Source organism: Erinaceus europaeus, chromosome 14, assembly GCF_950295315.1.
Source record: "Erinaceus europaeus chromosome 14, mEriEur2.1, whole genome shotgun sequence".
NCBI classification, from domain to species: Eukaryota; Metazoa; Chordata; class Mammalia; order Eulipotyphla; family Erinaceidae; genus Erinaceus; species Erinaceus europaeus.
Genome location: NC_080175.1, coordinates 7,992,435 through 8,015,754, shown reverse-complemented (window position 1 = coordinate 8,015,754; position 23,320 = coordinate 7,992,435). Strand labels below are relative to the sequence as shown.

The window sequence follows — 23,320 nt, the reverse complement described above, 5'->3', positions numbered from 1 at the left end:
ATTTATCTATCTCTTCATTTAGCTCCCTTATGTCTTTATTGATTTTCTTCCTGGATGATCTGTCAAGTTGAGAGAGTGGGGTGTTGAAGTCCCCTACTATGATTGTGTTACTGTTAATATATTGCTGTAGCTCTTTCAGTAGAAGTTTGATGTATTTAGATGGCTTCTCATTGGGTGCATAGATGTTGATAATTGTTAAGTCCTCTTGATTGCCTGATCCTCTGAGCATTAAGTAGTGTCCGTTCCTATCTTTTTAAATCTTATCTATTTTTTAAAGTCTATCATGTCAGATATGAGAATAGCTCTTCCTGCCCTTTTTTGTGGGCCATTGGCTTGTATGATAGTTTTCCATCCTTTCACTTTAAGTCTGTGCTTGTCTTGTTGAGTTAGGTGGGTTTCCTGTAGACAGCATATTGTTGGGCTGTGTTTTCTGATCCATCTTCCTACTCTGTGTCTTTTAATAGGTGAATTCAGGCCATTGACATTTATTGACATCAAAGATTGAAGATATTTTAACGCCATTCTTGTAGAGTTTTAGATTGTTTTGATATATATCCTATTTGTGGTGGTCTGGTTGTTTATAGGAGACCTTTCAGAACTTCTTTCAGGGCAGGCTTGGTGATGGTTGATTCCTTCAACTGTTGCTTGTCTGAGAAGGTTTTGATGCCTCCATCTAGTCTGAATGACAGTCTAGCAGGATATAGTATTCTTGGCTGAAAGCCTTTCTCATTGAGCACTCGATAGATACCTTGCCATTCTCTTCTGGCCTGTAGTGTTTGTATGGAGAAGTCTGCTGCTACTCTTCCGGGTTTTCCTTTGTAGGTGACTCTTTGCTTTTCTCTTGCAGCCTTCAGGATCCTTTCTTTATCCTTATTCCTTTCCATTCTAAGTATGACATGTCTTGGTGTCTTTAGGTCTGGGTTAATTCTGTTTGGGACCCTCTGGGCTTCTTGAATTTTTATGTCTTTGATGTTGTCTAGACTAGAGAAGTTTTCAGCTACTATGGCCTGGAAAATGCTTTCTTCCTTTCCTTCTCTTCCTTCCTCTGGTATGCCAATAATGCGTATAATGTTTCTTTTGAAGTCATCCCATAGGACTCTTTTGTTGTTTTCAGCATCTCTTAATCTCTTTTTGAGATCTCTTACTTCTTTTTTAGTTGTCTCTTATTCATCCTCAATCTTGCTAATTCTGTCTTCATCCTCATAGATTCTATTCTCTCTGCCCTCTACTGTTTTCTGGAGTTCATCTATTTTGTTGCCCTGCTCTGATACTGTTTTAGCTTGTTCAGCTAGTTGCCTTCTTAGCTCAGAGATTTCAGCTTTCAGCTCTCTAATAACCATGAGATAATTAGAATTTTCTCCCATATTCTCATTTGTTGTTCCTGCATTTCTGATTACAATTTTTTCAAATTCTTTACTCACTCCTGTTATTATTTCCTTAGCTAATGTTTGGATGTTGAACTCTCTGGAGGACTTTTAGCTGGACTCTTGTCCTGGTTCGATTCTCCAATATTTTTTCTTGTTTAACCATTTTATCCATTATGTTTTGAGTTCCCTTTATCAGTGCTTTTCAAATTATTGATCACTATTGCCTGGATTGACTTGTGTCTAAGTAAGTTAATTAAAGGGTTCACAGTGGTGGAAGTTAACAGTTGTTTCAATCCCTGAGTTGTAGCTCAGTGGTTTAAAAGCCTCTTTTTTTTTTCTTCCCTGTAGGCTATGGGAGCCTGAGGGCTTTTAAACTATCAGTAGGCTTCTTAGCTTAATCACTGACTCCTGACCAAGAGATAAAGCAGGGTGTGGCAGATAATCCAGTGGTTATGTAAAGAGACTTTCACAGCCCCTCAGCTATGCCACTGAGGTATATGTCTTCTCCTGAGTTTCCCGGTTAGATCTCTGTCCCCTGGTGTCCCTCCCTGTCCCTGCTCCAGATTCTGAGAGTAGTAGCAATGGAGACTCAGAGATTTGCACTTGTTGAGTCTCTGGGGAGTCCTCTCCTCCCTTCAGCTGTCCCCTTGTTGGTGGAGCAGATTCGAGGTGGTGTCTCAATTGATAAACTGCTGAACTATTAGCAGTCACTTAATCTCTCCTTACGCTCCTCTCTCCTCTCTGTCACCAGCCTCACATGTTTGTACTCACTGGTGATTTACTGGATTCCTGTGGTCATTCTAGTCCTGTTTTGTTTCGGTCCCAGGTGGTCTCCTTTGGTATTCCTAGTTGATCCGGGAGAGGAGAGGAGAGGAGAGGAGAGGAGAGGAGACGAGAGGAGAGGAGAGGAGAGGAGAGGGGATTCATTTTTGTTTATAATTGTGTTTCTTCTCTTTAAGATTGATAATCAAGAATGATTTTAATAGTCATACATCAATGATACTTTCTAGATAATGTAGCCTTATATGTAACAAAAGAAGTTGAAAACAGAATTAAAAAAAAAACAATCTGGGAAGTCTCTTAAGTTTGACATGAAACTCAAAAACTACAAAATGGCAGGGGTTTGGGGGCGGGAGGGTATAACAAAGACACCTGTAATAACGCCTAACCAACCGTCAGTGATTAGGCAAAATATTGTGAGCACACATTACAGACAAAAGACTTTATTTCTTTAATATTCAAAGCATCTACATATTAGTTATACAGACCATCAGCATGCTAGGAAAATAGTCTAAGAATATGAACATGATTTGTAGAAAAGGAGATGACAGTTGGCTTCTTCCTATATTAAAACTCAAGAGAAATACAGTGTGATTTTTGTTTTCTTTTTTTTTTAACCTGTTATCCTGGCAAAAATAAAGAGTCTGATAGCATACCATATGACCAGGATGAGGAGAGGCCGGTGCTGCTATATATAGTTGGTGAGACAGCTTCTGTAGAGGGCAACTTGTTTGGTAATATCTTAAAATATATATTAAAAAAAATTTTTTTTAATATTTATTTTTATTCCCTTTTGCTGCCCTTGTTTTATTGTTGTAGTTATTATTGTTGTTGTTGTTGGATAGGACAGAGAGAAATGGAGAGAGGAGGGGAAGACAGAGAGGAGGAGAGAAAGATAGACACCTGCAGACCTGCTTCACCGCCTGTGAAGCGACTCCCCTGCAGGTGGGGAGCCGGGGTTCAAACCGGGATCCTTATGTCGGTCCTTGTGCTTTGCGCCACCTGCGCTTAACCCGCTGCGCTACAGCCCGACTCCCTAAAAAAAATTTTTTTTTTTTTTTGTTTGTTTGTTTTTAACTAGAGCACTGTTCAGCTCTGGCTTACGGTGGTGTGGGGGATTGAACCTGGGACTTTGGAGCCTCAGGCATGAGAGTCTGTTTGCATAACCATTATGCTATCTACCCTCCACCCAAAAAATTTTTTTTAAAGGTACTTTATTTTATTTTTTGAGAGAGATGAAGAGAGAAAAAGATACAGAGAGAAGCAGCAGAGCACTGCTCAGCTCTGGCTTATGGTGGTGTGGGGGATTGAACCTGTGGCTTCGGAGCCTCAAGCATGAGAGTCTCTGCATAACCATTATGCTATCTACCTCTAACCCCTAATACTTTTTTAAAACAAAATAACTTTCAAAAATGACCTGGCATTTCCATTGTTTTAGATGATGATTTTTTCTCACAGTTCTCTTTTTTCTTTTTCTCTTCTTGTGTCACTAGGCTGATTAATCATTTTGCTTTTCTTTCAAGCTTATGTGTACGATTGATGACCTGAAGGAAATGGGAATACCCCTCGGGCCCAGGAAGAAGATCGCTAACTTTGTGAAAGACAGAGCAGTCAAGCTGGTAAGGTTCATGCTTGCTCTCACTGAAAACTAGGCTCACCTGTGACTAGCTCATGATGTTTTCGAAGCCAGTGTTTTTCCAGTTGATTGGATACCCTGTTCTAGGGAAGCCCAAGTTTTGGGATCAGCCAGCACTGAATTTATACTCCAGTTAGAGATAGCAGCAGTCGTTTTTTTCCCTTCTCTTCTCTATTCTTTTCTTTTCTTTTCTTTCCTTTCATTTTCCTTTTCCCTTCCCTTTCCTTTTCCTTTTCCTTCCCCTTCCCTTCCCTCCCCTCCCCTCCCCTCCCCTCCCCTTCCCCTTCCCCCTTCCCCCTCCCTTCCCTTCCCTTCCCTTCCCTTCCCTTCCCTTCCCTTCCCTTCCCTTCCCCTTCCTTTCCCTTCCCCTTCCCTTCCCCTTCCCCTTTCCTTCCCTTCTCCTTCCCCTTCCCTTCTCCTTCCCCTTCCCCTCCCCTTCCCCTTCCCTTCCCTTCCCTTCCCTTCCCTTCCCTTCCCTTCCCTTCCCTTCCCTTCCCTTCCCTTCCCTTCCCTTCCCTTCCCTTCCCTTCCCTTCCCTTCCCTTCCCTTCCCTTCCCTTCCCTTCCCCTTCCCTTCCCCTTCCCTTCCCCTTCCCTTCCCTTCCCCTTCCCTTCCCTTCCCCTCCCCTTCCTTTCCCTTCCCTTCCCTTCCCCTTCCCCTTCTCCTTCCCTTCTCCTTCCCTTCTCCTTCCCCTTCCCTTCCCTTCCCTTCCCTTCCCTTCCCTTCCCTTCCCCTTCCCCTTCCCCTTCCCCTTCCCCTTCCCCTCCCTTCCCCTTCCCCTTCCCCTTCCCTTCCCCTTCCTTTCCCTTCCCTTCCCTTCCCCTTTCTTTCCCTTCCCTTCCCCTTCCCTTCTCCTTCCCTTCTCCTTCCCCTTCCCTTCCCTTCCCTTCCCTTCCCTTCCCTTCCCTTCCCCTTCCCCTTCCCCTTCCCCTTCCCCTTCCCCTTCCCCTTCCCTTCCCCTTCCCCTTCCCCTTCCCCTTCCCCTTCCCCTTCCCCTTCCCCTTCCCCTTCCCCTTCCCTTCCCCTTCCCTTCTCCTTCCCTTCTCCTCCCCTTCCCCTTCCCCTTCCCTTCCCCTTCCCCTCCCCTCCCCTCCCCTCCCCTCCCCTCCCCTCCCCTCCCCTTCCCCTTCCCCTTCCCCCTTCCCCCTTCCCCCTTCCCCCTTCCCTTCCCCTTCCCCTTCCCCTTCCCTCCCCTCCCCTCCCCTCCCCTCCCCTCCCCTCCCCTCCCCTCCCCCTTCCCCTTCCCCTTCCCCTTCCCCCTTCCCCCTTCCCCCTTCCCCCTTCCCCCTTCCCCCCCCTTCCCCTTCCCCTTCCCCTTCCCTTCTCCTTCCCTTCTCCTTCCCTTCCCTTCCCTTCCCCTTCCCTCCCCCTCCCCTCCCCCTCCCCTTCCCCTTCCCCTTCCCTTTCCCTTTCCCTTCCCTTTCCCTTTCCCTTCCCTTCCCTTCCCTCCCCTCCAGAGCCCTGCTCAGCTCTGGTTTATGGTGGTGCTTGGGGATTGAACCTGGGCCTTTTGGTGCCTCAGGCATGGAAATCTTTCTGCATAGCCCTTTTGCTAATTCAAGTATTTTTTATTGTTTTTCTCTCTCTCTCTGTCACCAGAGCACTGCTCAGCTCTGGCTTATGGTGTTATGGGGGATTGAACCTAGGATTTTGGATCCTCAGACATAACCATTATGTTATTTACCCCCAAGACAGCAGCAGTTTTTCTTAAATTTTATTTGTTTGTTTGTGTATTTTGCCTCCAGGGTTATCTCTGGGGCTCGGTGCCACTGCTCCTGGCAGCCATTTTCCCCATTTTGTTGTTACCCTTGTTGTGAGATAGCAGCAGTCTTTAAAGCATTTCCTCAATAATTAGTAAACAGACAAGCAGGTTCCAGTTAGGTAACTGGCTACACTTATTTTCTTTTTACCGAGTGAATTCCTGGGATGGAGTACTTTGAATTTTATTTTATTTTATTTTATTTATTTTTTAAATAATTTATTTCTTTATTGGGGAATTAATGCTTTACATTCAACAGTAAATACAATAGTTTATACAAGCATAACATTCCCCAGATTCCCATTTAACAATACAACCCCTACTATGTCATTCATCATCTTTCATGGACCTGTATTCTCCCCACCCACCCACCCACCCCAGAGTCTTTTACTTTGGTGTAATACTCCAATTCCATTTCAGGTTCGACTTGTGTTTTCTTTTCTAATCTTGTTTTTCAACTTTGGCCTGAGAGTGAGATCATCCCATATCCATCCTTCTGTTTCTGACTTATTTCACTCAACATGATTTTTTCAAGGTCCATCCAAGATCGGCTGAAAACGGTGAAGTCACCATTCTTTACAGCTGAGTAGTATTCAATTGTGTATAGAGACCACAACTTGCTCAGCCACTCATCTGTTGTTGGACACCTGGGTTGCTTCCAGGTTTTGGCTATTACAAATTGTGCTGCCAAGAACATATGTGTACACAGATCTTTTTCGATGGATGTGTTGGGTTCCTTAGGATATATCCCCAGGAGAGGAATTGCAGGGTCATAGGGTAGGTCCATTTCTAGCCTTCTGAGAGTTCTCCAGACTGTTCTCCACAGAGGTTGGACCCATTGACATTCCCACCAGCAGTGCAGGAGGGTTCCTTTGACCCCACACCCTCTCCAGCATTTGTTGCTGTTACCTTTTCTGATGTATGACATTCTCACAGGAGTGAAGTGATATCTCATTGTTGTCTTGATTTGCATTTCTCTGACAATCAGAGACTTGGAGCATTTTTTCATGTGTTTCTCGGCCTTTTGGATCTCTTCTGTGGTGAATATTCTGTCCAAGTCCTCCCCCCATTTTTGGATGGGGTTATTTGTTGTCTTGTTGAGTCTGGCAAGCTCTTTATATATGTTGGTTATTAAACTCTTATCTGATGTATGGCATGTAAAGATCTTCTCCCATTCTGTGAGGGGTCTCTTGGTTTGGATAGTGGTTTCTTTTGCTGTGAAGAAGCTTTTTAATTTGATGTAGTCCCATAGGTTTATACTTAGTCTTCTTTGTAATTGGATTCGTTTCATTGAAAATGTCTTTAAAATTTATGCAGAAAAAAGTTCTGCCAATATTTTCCTCTAAGTATGTGATAGTTTGTGGTCTAACCTCCAAGTCCTTGATCCACTTGGAATTTACTTTTGTATTTGGTGAAATACAGTGATTCAGTTTCATTCTTCTGCATGTTTCAACCCATTGTTTCCAACACCATTTGTTGAAGAGACTCTGCTTTCCCCATGTAATAGTCTGGGCCCCTTTGTCAAAGATTAGATGTCCATAGGTGTGGGGCCTCATTTCTGGGCTCTCAGTTCTATTCCACTGGTCAGTGTGTCTGTTCATGTTCCAGTACCAAGCAGTTTTGATGACAATGGCCCTATAATACAGTTTGAGATCTGGGAGTGTGATGCCTCCGGTTCTGTTCTTTTTTCTCAAGATTGTTTTGGCAATTCTAGGTCTTTTCTGGTTCCAGATAAACATTTGTAGCATTTTTTCTATTCTCCTAAAAAATGTGCTTGGGATCTTGATGGGGATAGCATTAAATTTGTAGATGGCTCTGGGTAATATATTCATTTTGATGATGTTAATTCTTCCAACCCATGAACATGGACTATCTTTCCACTTCTTTGTGTCTTTTTCAATTTCTTTGAGTAGTGACTCATAATTTTCAGTATACAAGTCTTTCACTTCTTTGGTTAGGTTTACTCCTAGATATTTTATTGTTTTTGTTGCTATAGAAAAAGGAATTGATTTCTAGATTTCAATTTCTTCTAACTTAGTGTTTTCATAGAGGAATGCCACTGACTTTTGAATGTTAATTTTATAGCCTGACACATTACTGTATTGCCTGATGATTTCCAAAAGCTTCTTACTGGATTCCTTAGGATTTTCCATGTATACTATCATGTCATCTGCAAATAAGGAGAATTTGACTTCTTCTCTTCCAATCTGTATCCCTTGAATTTCTTGCTCCTGCTATGGCAAGAACTTCCAACACTATGTTGAATAGTAATGGTGATAGTGGGCAGCCCTGTCTAGGACCTGATCTGAGTGGAAATGCTTCCAGTTTTTCACCATTGAGTATGATATTGGCTGTAGGTTTGCTATATATAGACTCCACTATCTTCAGGAATTTTCCATCTATTCCCATTTTTTGTAGTGTTGTGATCATAAAGGGATGTTGTATTTTGTCAAAGGCTTTCTCTGCATCTATTGATATGACCATCTGGTTTTTGGTCTTGCTTTTGTTGATGTGGTGGATCACATTGATTGATTTACGTATATTAAACCAACCTTGCATGCCTGGGATAAACCCCACTTGGTCATGATGGACAATCTTTTTGATATACTGCTGTATCCGGTTGGCTAGAATTTTGTTCAATATTTTCGCATCTATGTTCATCAGAGATATTGGTCTGTAGTTTTCTTTTTTGGTTGTGTCCCTGTCTGCTTTTGGTATCAGGGTGATGTTGGTTTCATAGAAGCTGGCAGGGAGTATTCCAGTGTCTTCAATCTTCTGGAAGACTTTTAAAAGTAGAGGTATTAGTTCTTCTTTGAAAATTTTATAGAATTCATTTGTAAAACCATCTGGTCCAGGACTTTTATTTTTGGGAAGATTTTTGATAACTGTTTCAATTTCATTAGCTGTGATGGGCCTGTTCATGTTACCCACTTCCTCTTTACTTAGTTTTGGAAGTTGGTAGGTATCTAGGAAATCATTCATTTCTTCCAGGTTCTCTAGCTTGGTGGCATATAGTTGTTCATAGAAGATATGTTGAGTTTCTGCTGGATTAGCACAGTCAACGGCCAAGCCTTTCCCGCTACAAGACAAGTTCTCAAGATCTTCCCGCACAGTCATCACCGCCCAGCTATCATCCACATTGGTCTCCAGCTCCCACTGATTCTGTGCTCGAAGAAACTAAGATGGAACTTTCGGAAAGCAAACTGGCGTCTGTTCAGTGATCTTACCAACAAATCTATTCCTGCAATTCCAATTAACTCTGTCCCCTCTGAAGATTCCTACAGGCGCTTCCGCCAAGCCATCTTCAAAGCAGCTTCCCAAGCCATTCCTTGTGGGAGACGTGCTAACTATATGCCTTGTCTTGATGCTGAATTCGAGCAACTACTAAAGCAGTATGATGAGTCGGGCGACCCAGATGTGGCTGACCATCTCATTGCCTCCCTGGATGCAGCACGCCAAGCCCGCTGGCAACAACTCACGGAAAGTCTGAACTTCACCCACTCAAGTAGGAAGGCCTGGAAGCTTCTTCACAGACTGGGTGCCGGTAGCCAACCCCCTCCCGTCTCCCATCCTCCCGTATCTCCAAACTCAGTGGCCAGTCACCTAACTCAAGTTGGACGTGCTAAGATCCACCCAGTCTGGAAAAGAGAAATTTCCCATGAGTGGTCATCCCACTTCCGGTTATCTTGTCCATCTCCAAAACTCTCTCCCTTTACACTGTCTGAACTGGAAGATGCTTTGAAGAAGGTTAAACCGGAAACAGCTGCTGGCTATGATAACATCACCCCAGAACTCATTCTTAATCTGGGTCCCACGGCAAAGAAGTGGCTCGCTTCATTCCTGTCCCACATCTTGGAATCTGAGTCTATGCCCAAAGTTTGGCGTTGTGCGAAGATAATAGCGGTTTTGAAACCAAAGAAAGACCCAACACTGGCTGCCAGCTATAGACCAATTTCTCTCCTCTCCGTGTGTTACAAACTCCTTGAGAGGCTGCTTCTGTTACGTATTTCTCATCTTACAGAGAAATTCCTATCACCTGTCCAAGCTGGTTTCCGCCCAGGAAGATCTACCTGCGAACAAGCCCTGGCCCTCTCAACTTACATTGAAAATGGATTCCAGAAGAATTTAAAGACGGGTGCTATCTTTGTTGATCTCACAGCAGCCTATGACACGGTCTGGCACCGTAGTCTCCTAGTCAAGATCTCAAGATGCCTGCCTCCATGGGTGGCCAACACTATATCGTTTCTTCTCCAAAACAGAAGATTCTGGGTGCATCTGGGTGACAAGTCTAGCAGATGGAGACTTGTCTCAAGTGGCCTTCCCCAGGGCTCTGTTCTGGCTCCTACGCTATTTAATATTTACATCAGTGACCTCCCAGAAACTTCTTCAAGGAAGTTCATCTACGCTGATGACATCTGCTGTGCAACTCAGGCATCCAAGTTCAACATCCTCGAGGAAACACTCACGAAAGACATGTCTCTGATATCTGATTACTGTAAAAAATGGCGACTAATCCCTAGCACTGCAAAAACGGTATCATCTGTTTTCCATCTACACCATCCCTCGGCCTCGCGTGAGCTTAATGTGCAGCTTGGTGATACAAGAATCCGGCATGAAGCCCAGCCAGTCTATCTTGGCGTTACTCTCGATCGCACTCTGTCATTTCACAAACATCTCATAAAAACTGCAGCAAAGGTGGGCGCGAGGAATAACATCATTGCAAGACTGGCCAGCTCCTCATGGGGCGCGAGCGCTTCCACACTACGATCATCATCTCTGGCATTATGCTATTCCACTGCAGAATACTGTGCCCCAGTATGGTTCCGTAGCCCCCATGTCCACTTGGTCGATTCCAAATTATATTCCTCCATGAGGATAATTTCTGGAACCATCCGTTCCACCCCGGTTCCATGGCTGCCAGTTCTTAGCAACATCGCCCCGCCAGATATTCGTCGGGATGCGGCATCATCTAAGTTCATTTCCCACGTCTACGCTCGACCGGACCTGCCAATATACGCGGATATCTTCGCCCACCCTGTCCAACGCTTGACGTCTCGTCACCCAATCTGGTCCCCTACGCCTACACTGAACTTCTCTGTTCCAGACCCTTGGAAACAGAGTTGGCAGTCAGCTGAGGTCAAGAACAAACACCTCATCACAGACCCCTGCAAGCGCCAACCCGGCTTTGACCTAGCACGTTATGATTGGGCCCTCCTCAATCGCTATCGAACAGGCCATGGCAGGTGTGCTGCTATGTTCCATCGCTGGGGAGCCGGAGACGACCCGAACTGCCCCTGCGGCTACAGACAGACTATGACCCACATAGTCAACGACTGCCACCTCTCCAGATTCAAAGGAGGTCTCGAAACTTTACATCAGGCTCAACCTGACGCTGTTGACTGGCTACGGAAGAAGGGCAAATGCTAGAAGAAGAAGCTATGCCACCGAGGTATAGGTCTTCTCCTGAGTTTCCCGGTTAGATCTCTGTACCCTGGTGTCCCTCCCTGTTGCTGCTCCAGATTCTGAGGGTAGTAGCAATGGAGACTCAGAGTTGCAGTTGGTGAGTCTCTGGGGAGTCCTTTCCTCCCTTCAGCTGTCCCCTTGTTGTGGAGCAGACTGGAGGTGGTGTCTCCACTGATAAACTGTTGAACTGTTAGCAGTCACTTAATCTCTCCTTAGGCCCCTCTCTCCTCTCTGTCACCAGCCACGCGTGTTTGTACTCACGGGTGATTTACTGGGTACCTGTGGTCATTCTAGTCCTGTTTTGTTTAGGTCCCGGGTGGTCTCCTTTGGTATTCCTAGTTGATCCGGGAGAGGAGAGGAGAGGAGAGAAAGTGATCTGCTGCTCGTAGCTCCGCCTCCGGAAGTCCTCGACTTCTGATCGAGTACTTTGAATTTTAGATGGCATCTGAGGGCCAGGAGTTAGCTCAGTCACGGAGCACAGGACTTGCAAACCTGCTATTCTGGACTTGATCCCCAGCACTGTATTGTCCAGAGCAACTTGCCTATCTTCTCCATCTCCCCTTTTCTTCTTCTTCTTTTTTTTGTTTTAATTATTTTTACCAGAGCACTGCTCAGCTCTGGCTTATGGTGGTGCAGGGGATTGAACCTGGTACTTTGGAGCCTTAGGCATGAGAGTCTGTTTGCATAACCATTATGCTATCTACCCTCCCCTCCCCTCTTGTTCTTTTTTCTCCTCCTTTCACATAAAGAGAGACAGATGAGTAAATGAGTAATTTCTGAGGTGCTGGGTGGTGGCACATCTGGTTAAGTGCACACATTGCAGTGCACAAGGACCTGGGTTCTGGCCCCCGGTCCTCACTTGCAGGGGGAACGTTTCACAAGTGATGAAGCAGTTTTGCAGATCTCTGTCTCTCTCCCTCCCTATCTTCCTTTTCCCTCTCAATTTCTCTCCTATCAACTACAATAAAGTTAATAAAATAAATTATAAAAAAAAAATCTTTGAATCTTTGTAATGGTATTTAGGACTTTCCTTGTACAAAAACTAAGTTCTCCACAAATAAGTGATTCTGTCACCCCAGATCTCATTTGGCCACTTGTTAACTATATGAACATGACACTTAGCACTCTGTACATATAAGCTCATTGTCTCTTATCACTTGCTGACCATCCAAGAGATAAGGAAACACACACCTCACTAAGTACAGCCAGAACGTAAAAAACGATAACAATGCAAAACAAAGCAGCCACACTACAACACATTTAAAAAGAAATAAAATAACTTGGGGGGGCGGGTCATCTATAGGGTATGGGCCAGTCCATGATTGAATGTGCTTTAAAAAGTTGCTGTGTTATATATGGAAATGGAGTTGGAAGGAAATGAAGTCAGGAACTGTTAGGAATCCCTTAGTCACTATAAACACCTAGTGACTCAGCAAAAGGCACCAGGGCATAGTAGCAAATAGAAGCTTACACCTCAAAAGACATTTTTGACACAGAACAATATTCTCTGAATAAAAGGGATAGGAACCAGGAAGATAGAGTAGCGGATAAAGTATTGGCTTCTTGGGAGTCAGGTGGTAGCGCAGTGGGTTAAGTGCACGTGGCGCAAAGTGCGTAAGGATCCTGGTTCGAACCCTGGCTCCCCACCTTCAGGGGAGTCGCTTCACAGTTGGTGAAGCAGGTCTGCAGGTGTCTGTCTGTCTCTCCCCCTCTCTGTCTTCCCCTCCTCTCTCCATTTCTCTGTCCTATCCAACGACAACATCAATAACAACAAAACAACAACAACAACAAAAAACAAGGGCAACAAAAGGGAAACAAAAAGTGTTGGCTTCTTAACCTGAGATCCCGAGTTCAGTTTCTGGAATCATATGCTCCAGAGTGATGCTCAGATAGCCTTTCCCTCTCCCCTCCTGTCGCTCATGAAGAGGCAAACAAATGATCAAGGGCGTAAGCGAGTAAGAGTTGAGAAAGGTGGCTTTGGTGGCGAAGCTTAGTTTCATTTTACCTGCATATTACATATCATGTACTGAATTGTGCTTAGAGTTCTCCACCTCCCTTGAATCCCACAGCAGCCCTGGGAGGTAGATCTGAGATGCTAATCTCGGACAAGCTTCATGGTCACTTCAAAACTAGGCTGTGAATGTCTGGTATTCCTTCCTGCCAGACTGTGTCCTACAGGTTTGATCACATCTGTCTCCACGTGTGGCATGCAAACCTGTAAAAACAAATGCTAGGAGTAAAAAGCTGTGTTAGTATTTTTTTTTTTTTAATTCAGAAGTAATTGCCTTAGGATGGAATTTTCTTGGTCTTGTTACTATTGATCATTCTGCTTTTCACAGATAACAGCCAGCTCAATAGTAAGATAATATGGTGTCTCCTAGTGATTTACTGTAACTGAAATAATGAGCAGAATTAGCCAATTATCGTGTAATGAGATCAGGTATTTATGATGGAGCCCTTATGTTTCCATTCAAAAATCATCTTGAAAATGGATAACTTTTAGTATTGGGAATATTCACAGCTATGTATTTATTTGCATATTGGTTCCTTTTGTCTAAATTAATTCTTTTAATTATTGTCTTTATTGGATAGAGACATTCAAATTGAGAGGGGAGGGGGAAATAGAGACAGAGACACACCTGCAGCCCTCCTTGATCACTTGTGAAACTTTCCCCCTGCAGATGGATACTGGGGGCTTGAATCCAGGTCCTTGCGTACTGTAACGTGTGCTCAACCAGGTGCACCAACACCCAGCCCTCCTTTTGTCTGTAAATTATTGTCTAGGAGAAGCAAAACAGTTCAGACTCCCCCCACCCCACCCCGACAGCTCGCAGCATTTTAGAACATACTTCTGTTTAGAATGTACTTCAAAAGCAAGTTAAACCTGAAGAACCATTTTGGGTGTAGGTTTAACTTGGGACTGCCTCCCTGGGTAGATAACCGTGTCTTCCAAAAACATGTTTGGTGGAATCAGTTCCAAGGTGACTGGCAGAATTTTCTTTTTTCTATTATTGGACTGTTTCATGATTTCTTGGTATTTGGAGTTCATTAGTAGATAAGAAGGTTGGCTCGTTTATTGTTTCCCTTAGATACCGTCCAGGCACAAGTCAGTTTTATCTTATTTCTACAGAGATACACTTGGTCTTTAGATGGTCTCAAAGCAGTTTGCTTATTTATTTATGGAAATCCAGAGATCTTAAGTGTTTAATGGGTTTTGTTTTGAGTTTCTTGAACCTGTATAGTCATTACTTGACATAAGACCTAGGATGTTTCTGTCACTCAGCTCCCTCATGTTTCTTTGTAATCAGAACAGATACTTTTTTAAAAAAAATATTTTTTATTTATTTACTAGACAGAAATTGAGAGGGAAGGAGGAGATAGGGAGAGAGACCGAGAGACACCTGCAGCACTGCTTCACCATTCTGGAAGCTTCCCCCCTGCAGGTGGGGACCAGGGGCTGGAACCTGGGTCTTTGTGTGCTGTCATGTGTGTGCTTAGCCAGGTGTGCCACCGCCTGGCCCCAATTTGTGTCTGGTTTCTTTTTTCTTTTTCTTTTTTTTAAAGATTTTATTTATTCATGAGAAAGATAGGAGGAGAGAGAAAGAACCAGACATCATTCTGGCACATGTGCTGCCGGGGATCGAACTCAGGACCTCATGCTTGCGAGTCCAAAGCTTTATCACTGTGCCACCTCCTGTACCACTGTGTCTGGTTTCTTATACTCAAAACAGTATTTCTGAGATTCATCCAGTTGTTGCCCTGGTTGGCTGTTACTTTTATTTCTGAATAGTTTGTTATGCCATTGTGTGAATAAGCCAGAGTCTGTCGGTTTTTCCCGACATGCTTTTGAGGAAGACTTCCTCATGAAGTCAATGGCTTCATGAGGATAGTGAGTGTAAGTAAACATGCTGAATGAAGCACTTTTTCCCAAGTTACACGATTTTATAGGAAATGTATACTTTTCAGTTATATTGTACTTCAAAGTGATGTGACTCAAGTTAATATCATTAAGGGAAGAAGTTGACTTTTTTTTCTTTCTGTTGCCAGGGTTTCACTGCTTTGTGCTGACTTTTTCAGAAAGAGACAGAGGCAGAGACACAGAGAAAGATACCAACCACCAAAGCTTCCCCTGGTGCAGTGGGGGCTGGGCTTGAACCTGGGTCACAGGCATTGCAATAATTTTTCATTATTAACATTCTAAATTACATTGAAAAAATAGAGGGACTGGAATGATACTAATATTAACTGGGTGTTTTGCTATATTTTTTCTTAATATGATGCTGGAGGTGGAACTCAGCACACATGGGTCCTACCACTCAGATACCCTCTGGCCCAAATTATTTCTGTTTTTAGACTGAGAGAGAGCAAGAGAGACAGTGAGATGTGTATCCATGTATGTGTACATGCTCAGAGAGGCAGCGAGCAAGCGCAGAGCACTGCTTCACCCTCCGTCGAGGCCTCTTGCTCCCAAGTGATGCCAAGCACTGCACTCGGAGTCCCCTCCCTGCCCCACTCTGTGTTCACTTAGTTTTTTCACAGACGTTTCAGAGTCAGTTACAGACATAATGGTATTCACTCCCTGAATATTCAGTAACATGCCTCAAAAGGACATTGGTCTGATCACCAACTAAGCAATTATTAATCACCCCATAATGTTGAGATAACGTCTTTGATAGTGATAATCGATACTGACGTTCTTCTCGAGGCTGGGTTCTAAAATGTTGCAATTTTACAGGAACAGAAAAAAGCAGCACTGGAAAAGAAGGCGGCCATGGCTGCTTCAGCAAGAGGCCAAGAAGAAAATGCTCAGAAAGTAAAAGAAGTGGTATCTGTGCCCTCGGGGTCTAGTGAGTCCAAGAGGAAGCTTCCAGTTGGTGTCTATGTTTCTTCTGTGCCTGTTGACTATGAGTCTTTTGAAGTTGGCACTGGGCAGGTGAGTTTATGTAGTGACTAGAGCGTCACACTTTTTATTTCACATATCTTCTGATTCACATACCTTTTAATTTCTTGAATTCTCAACACTTCTAGGGGCTGGTGGAAATTGATTTTCTCTTAGTAAAAATCACGTTTCTTTCCTGTTGTTCAAAATGAGGATGTGGGGAGTCAGGCGGTAGTGCAGCGGATTAAGCGCACGTGGCGCAAAGCACAAGGACCGGCGGAAGGATCCCGGTTCGAGCCCCCGGCTCCCCACCTGCAGGGGAGTTGCTTCACAGGCGGTGAAGCAGGTCTGCAGGTGTCTGTCTTTCCCTCTCTCTATTTTCCCTTCCTCTCTCCGTTTCTCTCTGTCCTATCCAACAACGACATTAATAGCAACAATAATAATTGTCACAACAACAATAAAAAAGACAGCAAGGGCAACAAAAGGGAATAAATATTAAAAAAAAAAAGAACTACAAATGAGGATGTGAGTCTGGACTGCGTTTTTGTCTTTGTTTCTCTCTGAAAATAGAGACTCAAGAAAGGGCCGGGGAAGCGACTCAGTTGAGTTGAGTTTCCACGAGGCCCTGGGTTTATTCCTTTATACCACATGAAAACAATTTAAAGATTCTTTCTGATTTTTTATTGATAGTATGTTAATAACCAGGTGGTGGGTTTAAGTGCACATGTTACAGTGCACAAGTTCAAGCCCCTGGTCCCCACCTGCAGGGGGAAAGCTTCATAAGTGGTGAATCAGGGCTGCAGGTGTCTGTCTCTCTCCCTCTCTGTTTCCCCCTCCCCTCTCAATTTCTCTGTCCTATCCAATAATAAATAAATAAAAAATAAATACACATTTAAAAAAGTTTTTCAAAAACAGACTACAGTGTGTAGTTCCACACCACAAACCACCAGCAGAGTTCTGTGTCTCTACCCTTCCACTTCTCAGAGAGAAAACACTATAGTTCTCACAAGTCTTAGAGACAGTTTATTTGCTTCTGAAAAAGCACCCCCCCCCCCCAATTCACATAGTAAGGAATGGAGTCAGAAGGTTTGATTCTAGAGTCTGCAGTCAGCAGTTTTAAAGAGAAATTGTTTAATTTTCGTAAGCTGGCCATGTGACCTTGATAAAAACATACACCATGCCTTGAGGGATACCATCTTTAGGTCTGCTGAATTAAGTGCCGTTTCATGAAGCTTTGAAACTTCGGAATCTTCTGTGATGTTGGTATGATCATCTTTTTATGGTTTGCTTTTCTTTTTCTTCCAGGTTTCTGTTGTTTATAGCTCATTAGACTTTGAACCAGAGAATTTCTTTGCCTTGGGCTCTCCAGTTGGTATGTTTCTCACAATTCGAGGAGTGGATAGGATAGATGAGAACTACAGGCTCCCTACCTGTAAAGGATTCTTCAATATTTATCATCCAGTGAGTAAACTGAACCTGCTTCCTCTTTTGAAGAAGATGAAGTATCTGCCCTCTTTATCCTGATACATAGTCAGATTCTTTTTTAAAATTTCTTTATTGGGGGATTAATGGTTTACAGTCAACAGTAAAATCCACTAGTTTGCACATGTGTGATACTTTCCAGTTTCCCATATAACAGTTCAACCCCCACTAGGTCCTTCTCTGCCATCATGTTCCAGGACCTGAACCGGCACCCCAGAGCATTTTACGTTGGTACAGTACACCAACTCCAGTCCGAGTTGTGCTTAGTGCTTTCCCTTCTGACCTTATTTTTCAACTTCTGTCTGTGAATGAGGTCATCCCATATTCATGCTCTGTTTCTGACTTATCTCCCTTAACATGATTCCTTCAAGCTCCATTCAAGAGGAGGTGAAAAAGGTGGATTCACCATTTTTAATAGCTGAGTAGTGTTCCACTGTGTATATCATAGTCTGATTCTTATTAGGAATTAATAATGATCTTTATTATTGTGTAAAACAGTGATCTGCTATGTTCTTTTTCTTAATGGGGGGTAGCTTGGTAATTTAAAAAAAAATTATAAAATGGAAATATTGTCAGGACCATAGGATAAGAGGGATAAAATTCCACACAGTTCCCTCCCTTGAAAGCTTTCCTATTCTTTATCCCTTTGGGAGCATGGGCCCAGGATCATTATGGGGTGCAGAAGGTGGACGATCTGGCTTCTGTAATTGCTTCCCCACTGAACATGGGCATTGGCAGGTCAATCCATCCTCCTAGCCTGTCTCTTTCTAGTGGGGCAGGGCTCTGGGGACGGGGCTGAGGGTTGGCTCCAGGGTCCATTGGTGAGGTCTGTCCTCAATCACTCTAAGGCTCACCTTGTCAGACAAAGAAAGGACTACAAAAGCTGGACCAAGAAGAAGAGACCGGCAGACTTTAATGACAGCTCTTTGCTCACTGTGAGGCCACCCCATCACCTGGGGCCCTAGTCAGGGAGTCCTGGGATTCCCACATAGACATGATGGGCCTAGACCTCTAACAGATCCCTCTCGCCACTGTCACCAGTCATCTCCATCAGGAACAACATAATGGACCCCTGTGTGGGCCCTTACAGGACCTTGCCCTCAGTGCGGATCAATAATAGGGACAGCCCCATTCTCTGAAGGGAGGTTGGACAATATACCCTGTTACTTTCTACCCTAACATCTTTTTTTTTTTTTTTTTTTTCCCTCCAGGGTTATTGCTGGGCTCGGTGCCTGCACCATGAATCCACCGCTCCTGGAGGCCATTTTTCCCCCTTTTTGTTGCCCTAGTTCTTGCAGCCTCGTTGCGGTTATTATTGCCATTGTTGACGTTGCTTTGTTGTTGGATAGGACAGAGAGAAATGGAGAGAGGAGGGGAAGACAGAGAGAGAGGGGAGAGAAAGATAGACACCTGTAGACCTGCTTCACCGCCCGTGAAGCAACTCCCCTGCAGGTGGGGAGCCGGGGGCTCGAACCGGGATCCTTTCGCCGGTCCCTGCGCTTTGCGCCACGTGCGCTTAACCCACTGCGCCACCGCCCGACTCCCTTCCTAACATCTTTTTTTTAAAAAGAGATTTTATTTATTAACGAGAAAGACAGGAGGAGAGAGGGAAAGAACCAGACATCACTCTGGTACATATGTTGCTGGGAACTGAACTCAGGACCTCATGCCTGAGAATCTAGTGCCCCAGCCAGCCACTGTACCACCTTCCGGACCACATACCCTAAAATCTTTCTTCAAGGAAATAATTAAGTTTCTTTGTTTGCAAAATAGCTTAACACACAAATTTGACATTTTAAAAAACATCCATATTTGAGTAAGGTGTGGAAATATAAAAAAACCTTCTAATTTGCCAGTTACATGTTTCCTTACCCCACTAGGATGTATATATAATGTAAACAGCTTTTCTTAAATGTCCATCTTTTCTTTTGGTAGCTTGATCCTGTCGCGTACAGATTAGAACCCATGATCGTTCCAGATCTGGACCTAAAAGCTGTTCTTATTCCACATCACAAAGGCAGAAAAAGACTTCACCTAGGTAAAAAAAGATTAAAAAGATAAAAACAAAACAAAACCAAACCTTGTCTGCTTCCTGTCATTTTGTAGTCAGTCGTCGGTAATGAATTTCTGATAATTAACGTTTGGAATCTGACTGTGTTCAGAGCTTGTAAACTAGATGTGTGTTGACTTAGTGTAAAAAAACCATAATGTATTTGGGGTTTTTGTTTGTTTACTGTAGTCAAACAATTTTGTGATACTTGGTCACTTTTTAAAAAAATATTTATTGCCTTTTGTTGCCCTGTTTTATTGTTGTAGTTATTGTTGTTGTTATTGATGTCATCGTTGTTGGATAGGACAGAGAGAAATGGAGAGAGGAGGAGAGACAGAGGGGGAGAAACCTACTTCACCACATGTGAAGCGACTACCCTGCAGGTGGGGAGCCGGGGGCTCGAATTGGGATCCTTCTGCCGGTCCTTGTGTTTTGTGCCACCTGTGCTTAACCCGCTGCACTACTGCCCGACTCCCTTGGACACTTTTTTAAATCAGATTTATTTATTAATGAAGAAGAAGAAGGAGAAGAAGAAGGAGAGAGAGAGAGAGCCAGAACATCACTCTAGCATCTGTGGTGCCAGAGATCAAACTCGAGACTGCATGTGGTGATCACTGCACCTCTTGGGCCGCTAAGCACCTTTTTTTGAGAGTGTAAATGTGCAGGTTTTAGTTGGATCAAGTTTGGTTTAGGGGAAAAGAACAGTTTTCTCAAAGCCTTTTAAGTGTAGAGGATTCTTGACTGAGAAATTTTGCATATTTGATGTTTAAGAGAGAAGTAAGAAGTCTTACCTATCTGACATAGTGTCAACTCCTGTTTTAATTTTTGTGATTTGGGAGTTTTCTCAGTGACTAGTAATTTCATGTATTGTTTTAATCTTTCTAGAGCTGAAAGAAAGTCTCACTCGAATGGGATCTGATTTGAAGCAGGGTTTCATTAGCTCTTTGAAAAGCGCTTGGCAGACATTAAATGAATTTGCTCGTGCTCATACCTCCTCAACTCAGCTGCAAGAAGAATTGGAGAAGGTAGCCAATCAAATCAAGGAGGAGGAAGAAAAGCAAGTGGTTGAAGGTAAGTCTGACACTTGAGGCATTTCCCCGGACTGACGTTACTTGTGAACAAAACCCATAGTGATTATTGCATGTTAATTCTAGTCTCTTTCTTTTCTATCTCTCTCTTTTTTTTATTTGTGAAAAGACTTCCTGATGATAAGGAGTCTGTTAGAATACTCTAGACTTCACAGTGCATGCCGTCCATCTGTAACACATTCTATCTGTGACCTTAAAGCTTTGTGGAGGTTCCCAAGACCAGAGTGGCCTATCAGAGTTAAGAACTTAAACTGTGTTCAGGCATTTTAAAATCCCACTCTGAGGACTTACCTGCCCACCACTATGGTCTGTGTCAGGTCATGTGTCCCACTATTTTGATGTTTTCCGATCAAATTTTGTATTTCCTTTCTCTCTCTGATGCTGTCTCGCCCTTTCCTTCAGCCCTTCTGTCAGCTCATTGGCTCTTCTCCTTTCTTCTGGGTAACCAGCCTCTTCCCCGCCTCTCTGGAGGAATGGGAAGGGAGCCTGGTTGTTCCTCAGGTTGCTGCGTGTGTCAAGCAATGTTCTCACTGAGCCCAGGAAGTCAGATAAAGTCAAAGGATAATGATTAAGGGACTGACTTTGATATTGAAATGGTTTAAATTCTAGCAGAAAAGATTATTGAAAGTCCAGAATTTTCCAAGGATGAGGACTACTTAGGAAAGGTTGGAATGCTAAATGGAGGTCGCCGAATTGACTACGTTCTTCAGGAAAAGCCCATAGAGAGTTTCAATGAGTATCTCTTTGCTCTTCAAAGTCATTTATGCTACTGGTAAGTGGTTCCATCTTTGATAACGTTTGTGTGTCATTAGTACAGAACAGCAGTTTGAGTTTGAGAGAGAATCCTGCTGACTCATCATTTATTGTGGAATGTTAATTTGAACAATGTGCTCATCTTAGTCTGTTTTCCTCATTACTTTAGTTATCCACAGGGTGGCACTGTGTCCTTTGCCTTTGATCAAAGGCCTTTGGCATTTGTACACTGTTTCTATAGGAGTGTTGGGCACATTGGACAACCTCACTCATGGACAGAAGTTGAAAAATAACACCAGAAAGGCAAACACAAAGCAGAACTTGGACAGGAGTTGGTGTGTTGCACCAAAGCAAAGGACTCTGGGGTGGGGGTGGGGTGGGGGTTTTGGTCCTGGAACATGACGGGAGAGGAGGACCTAGAGGGGGTTGAAATGTTACACGTATACAAATTACTGTATCTTACTGTTGACTATAAATCATTAGTTGTCCCCCCACACACACACACTAAAGGGGGTAAAAGTCATCCTTTCAATCTGTTCGTCCCAGTGTGACCTGGAAGAATTAGGGCACAGTTTCAGAGCCAGTCCATTTCTGTCCACTTTTTTAGGACAGTTCTAAGATTGTATTATTTGCATTTGTCCTTTTTAAGGTAGAGTTGGATAAAATTAAAGCCTCATTTCCCACCTTTATGTGGAGAAGGTAATATCTACCAATTGTTCTGTAAACAGATGCTTTTTCTTTCCAACAGGGAATCTGAAGATACTGCCCTGTTACTACTTAAAGAAATATATCGGACAATGAACATTATTCCAGAACAACCCCAGCATTGATTGGACTTCAGTTTCTTTGTGTGAGTTTATTGATATTTTGCACATACATTTTAATCCCTGAGTTGGAGTTCAGTGGTGTAAAAGCCTTTTTTTTTTTTTCCCCTGTAGGCTATGGGAGCCTGAGGGCTTTTAAACTATCAATAGGCTTCTTAGCTTAATCACTGACTCCTGACCAAGAGATAAAGCAGGGTGTGGCAGAGATAATCCAGTGGTTATGCAAAGAGACTTTCACAGCCCCTCAGCTATGCCACCGAGGTATAGGTCTTCTCCTGAGTTTCCCGGTTAGATCTCTGTACCCTGGTGTCCCTCCCTGTTGCTGCTCCAGATTCTGAGGGTAGTAGCAATGGAGACTCAGAGTTGCAGTTGGTGAGTCTCTGGGGAGTCCTTTCCTCCCTTCAGCTGTCCCCTTGTTGGTGGAGCAGACTGGAGGTGGTGTCTCCACTGACAAACTGTTGAACTGTTAGCAGTCACTTAATCTCTCCTTAGGCCCCTCTCTCCTCTCTGTCACCAGCCACGCGTGTTTGTACTCACGGGTGATTTACTGGGTTTCTGTGGTCATTCTAGTCCTGTCTTGTTTCGGTCCGGGTGGTCTCCTTTGGTATTCCTAGTTGATCCGGGAGAGGAGAGGAGAGGGGAGAAAGCGATCTGCTGCTCGTAGCTCCGCCTCCCCTTCTGTTCTGCACATACATTTTAAATGTACCATTCTGAAGTCTTTAAAAAAATTTTTTTTTTATTTAAAAAAGGAGACATTGACAAAACCATAGGATAAGAGGGGTACAACTTCACACACTTCCTACCACCAGACCTCCGTATCCCCTCCCCTCCCCTGATAGCCTTCCCACTCTTTATCCCTCTGGGAGTATGGACCCAAAGTCATTGTGGGTTGCAGAAGGTGGAAGGTCTGGCTTCTGTAATTGCTTCTCCGCTGAACATGGGCGTTGACAGGTCGATCCATATTCCCAGCCTGCCTCTCTCTTTCCCTAGTAGGTTGGGGTTCTGGGGAAGTGGAGCTCCAGGACACATTGGTGGGGTTGTCTGTCCAGGGAAGTCTGGTTGGCATCCTGCTAGCATCTGGAACCTGGTGGTTGACAGAGTTAACATACAAAGCCAAACAAATTGTTGAACAATCATGGACCTAAAGGCTGGAATAATGCAGATGAAGTGTTGGGGGGTACTCACTGCAGACTATTGTGTACTTTTGCTTTCAGGTATATATTTTGCCCTAGTTTATGG

General features: G+C 43.8%; 1 protein-coding gene across 4 annotated transcripts in view; it reads left to right on the top strand.

The window, feature by feature from the left end:
• The window catches only part of SEC23IP (SEC23 interacting protein), a 66,477-nt gene that overhangs the window by 36,757 nt on the left and 6,400 nt on the right, over positions 1 to 23,320 (top strand). For 3 of the 4 annotated variants that reach the window (XM_060171183.1, XM_060171180.1, XM_060171181.1), the window contains exons 12-18: positions 3,671 to 3,766; positions 15,741 to 15,938; positions 17,190 to 17,345; positions 19,302 to 19,404; positions 20,302 to 20,487; positions 21,114 to 21,276; positions 22,006 to 22,107. In XM_060171183.1, coding sequence (XP_060027166.1) covers positions 3,671 to 3,766; positions 15,741 to 15,938; positions 17,190 to 17,345; positions 19,302 to 19,404; positions 20,302 to 20,487; positions 21,114 to 21,276; positions 22,006 to 22,087 — 984 coding nt within the window. In that variant the 3' untranslated portion in view covers positions 22,088 to 22,107. The remainder of the gene's footprint in view (positions 1 to 3,670; positions 3,767 to 15,740; positions 15,939 to 17,189; positions 17,346 to 19,301; positions 19,405 to 20,301; positions 20,488 to 21,113; positions 21,277 to 22,005; positions 22,108 to 23,320) is intronic. The other variant, XM_060171182.1, reaches the window with a different exon arrangement.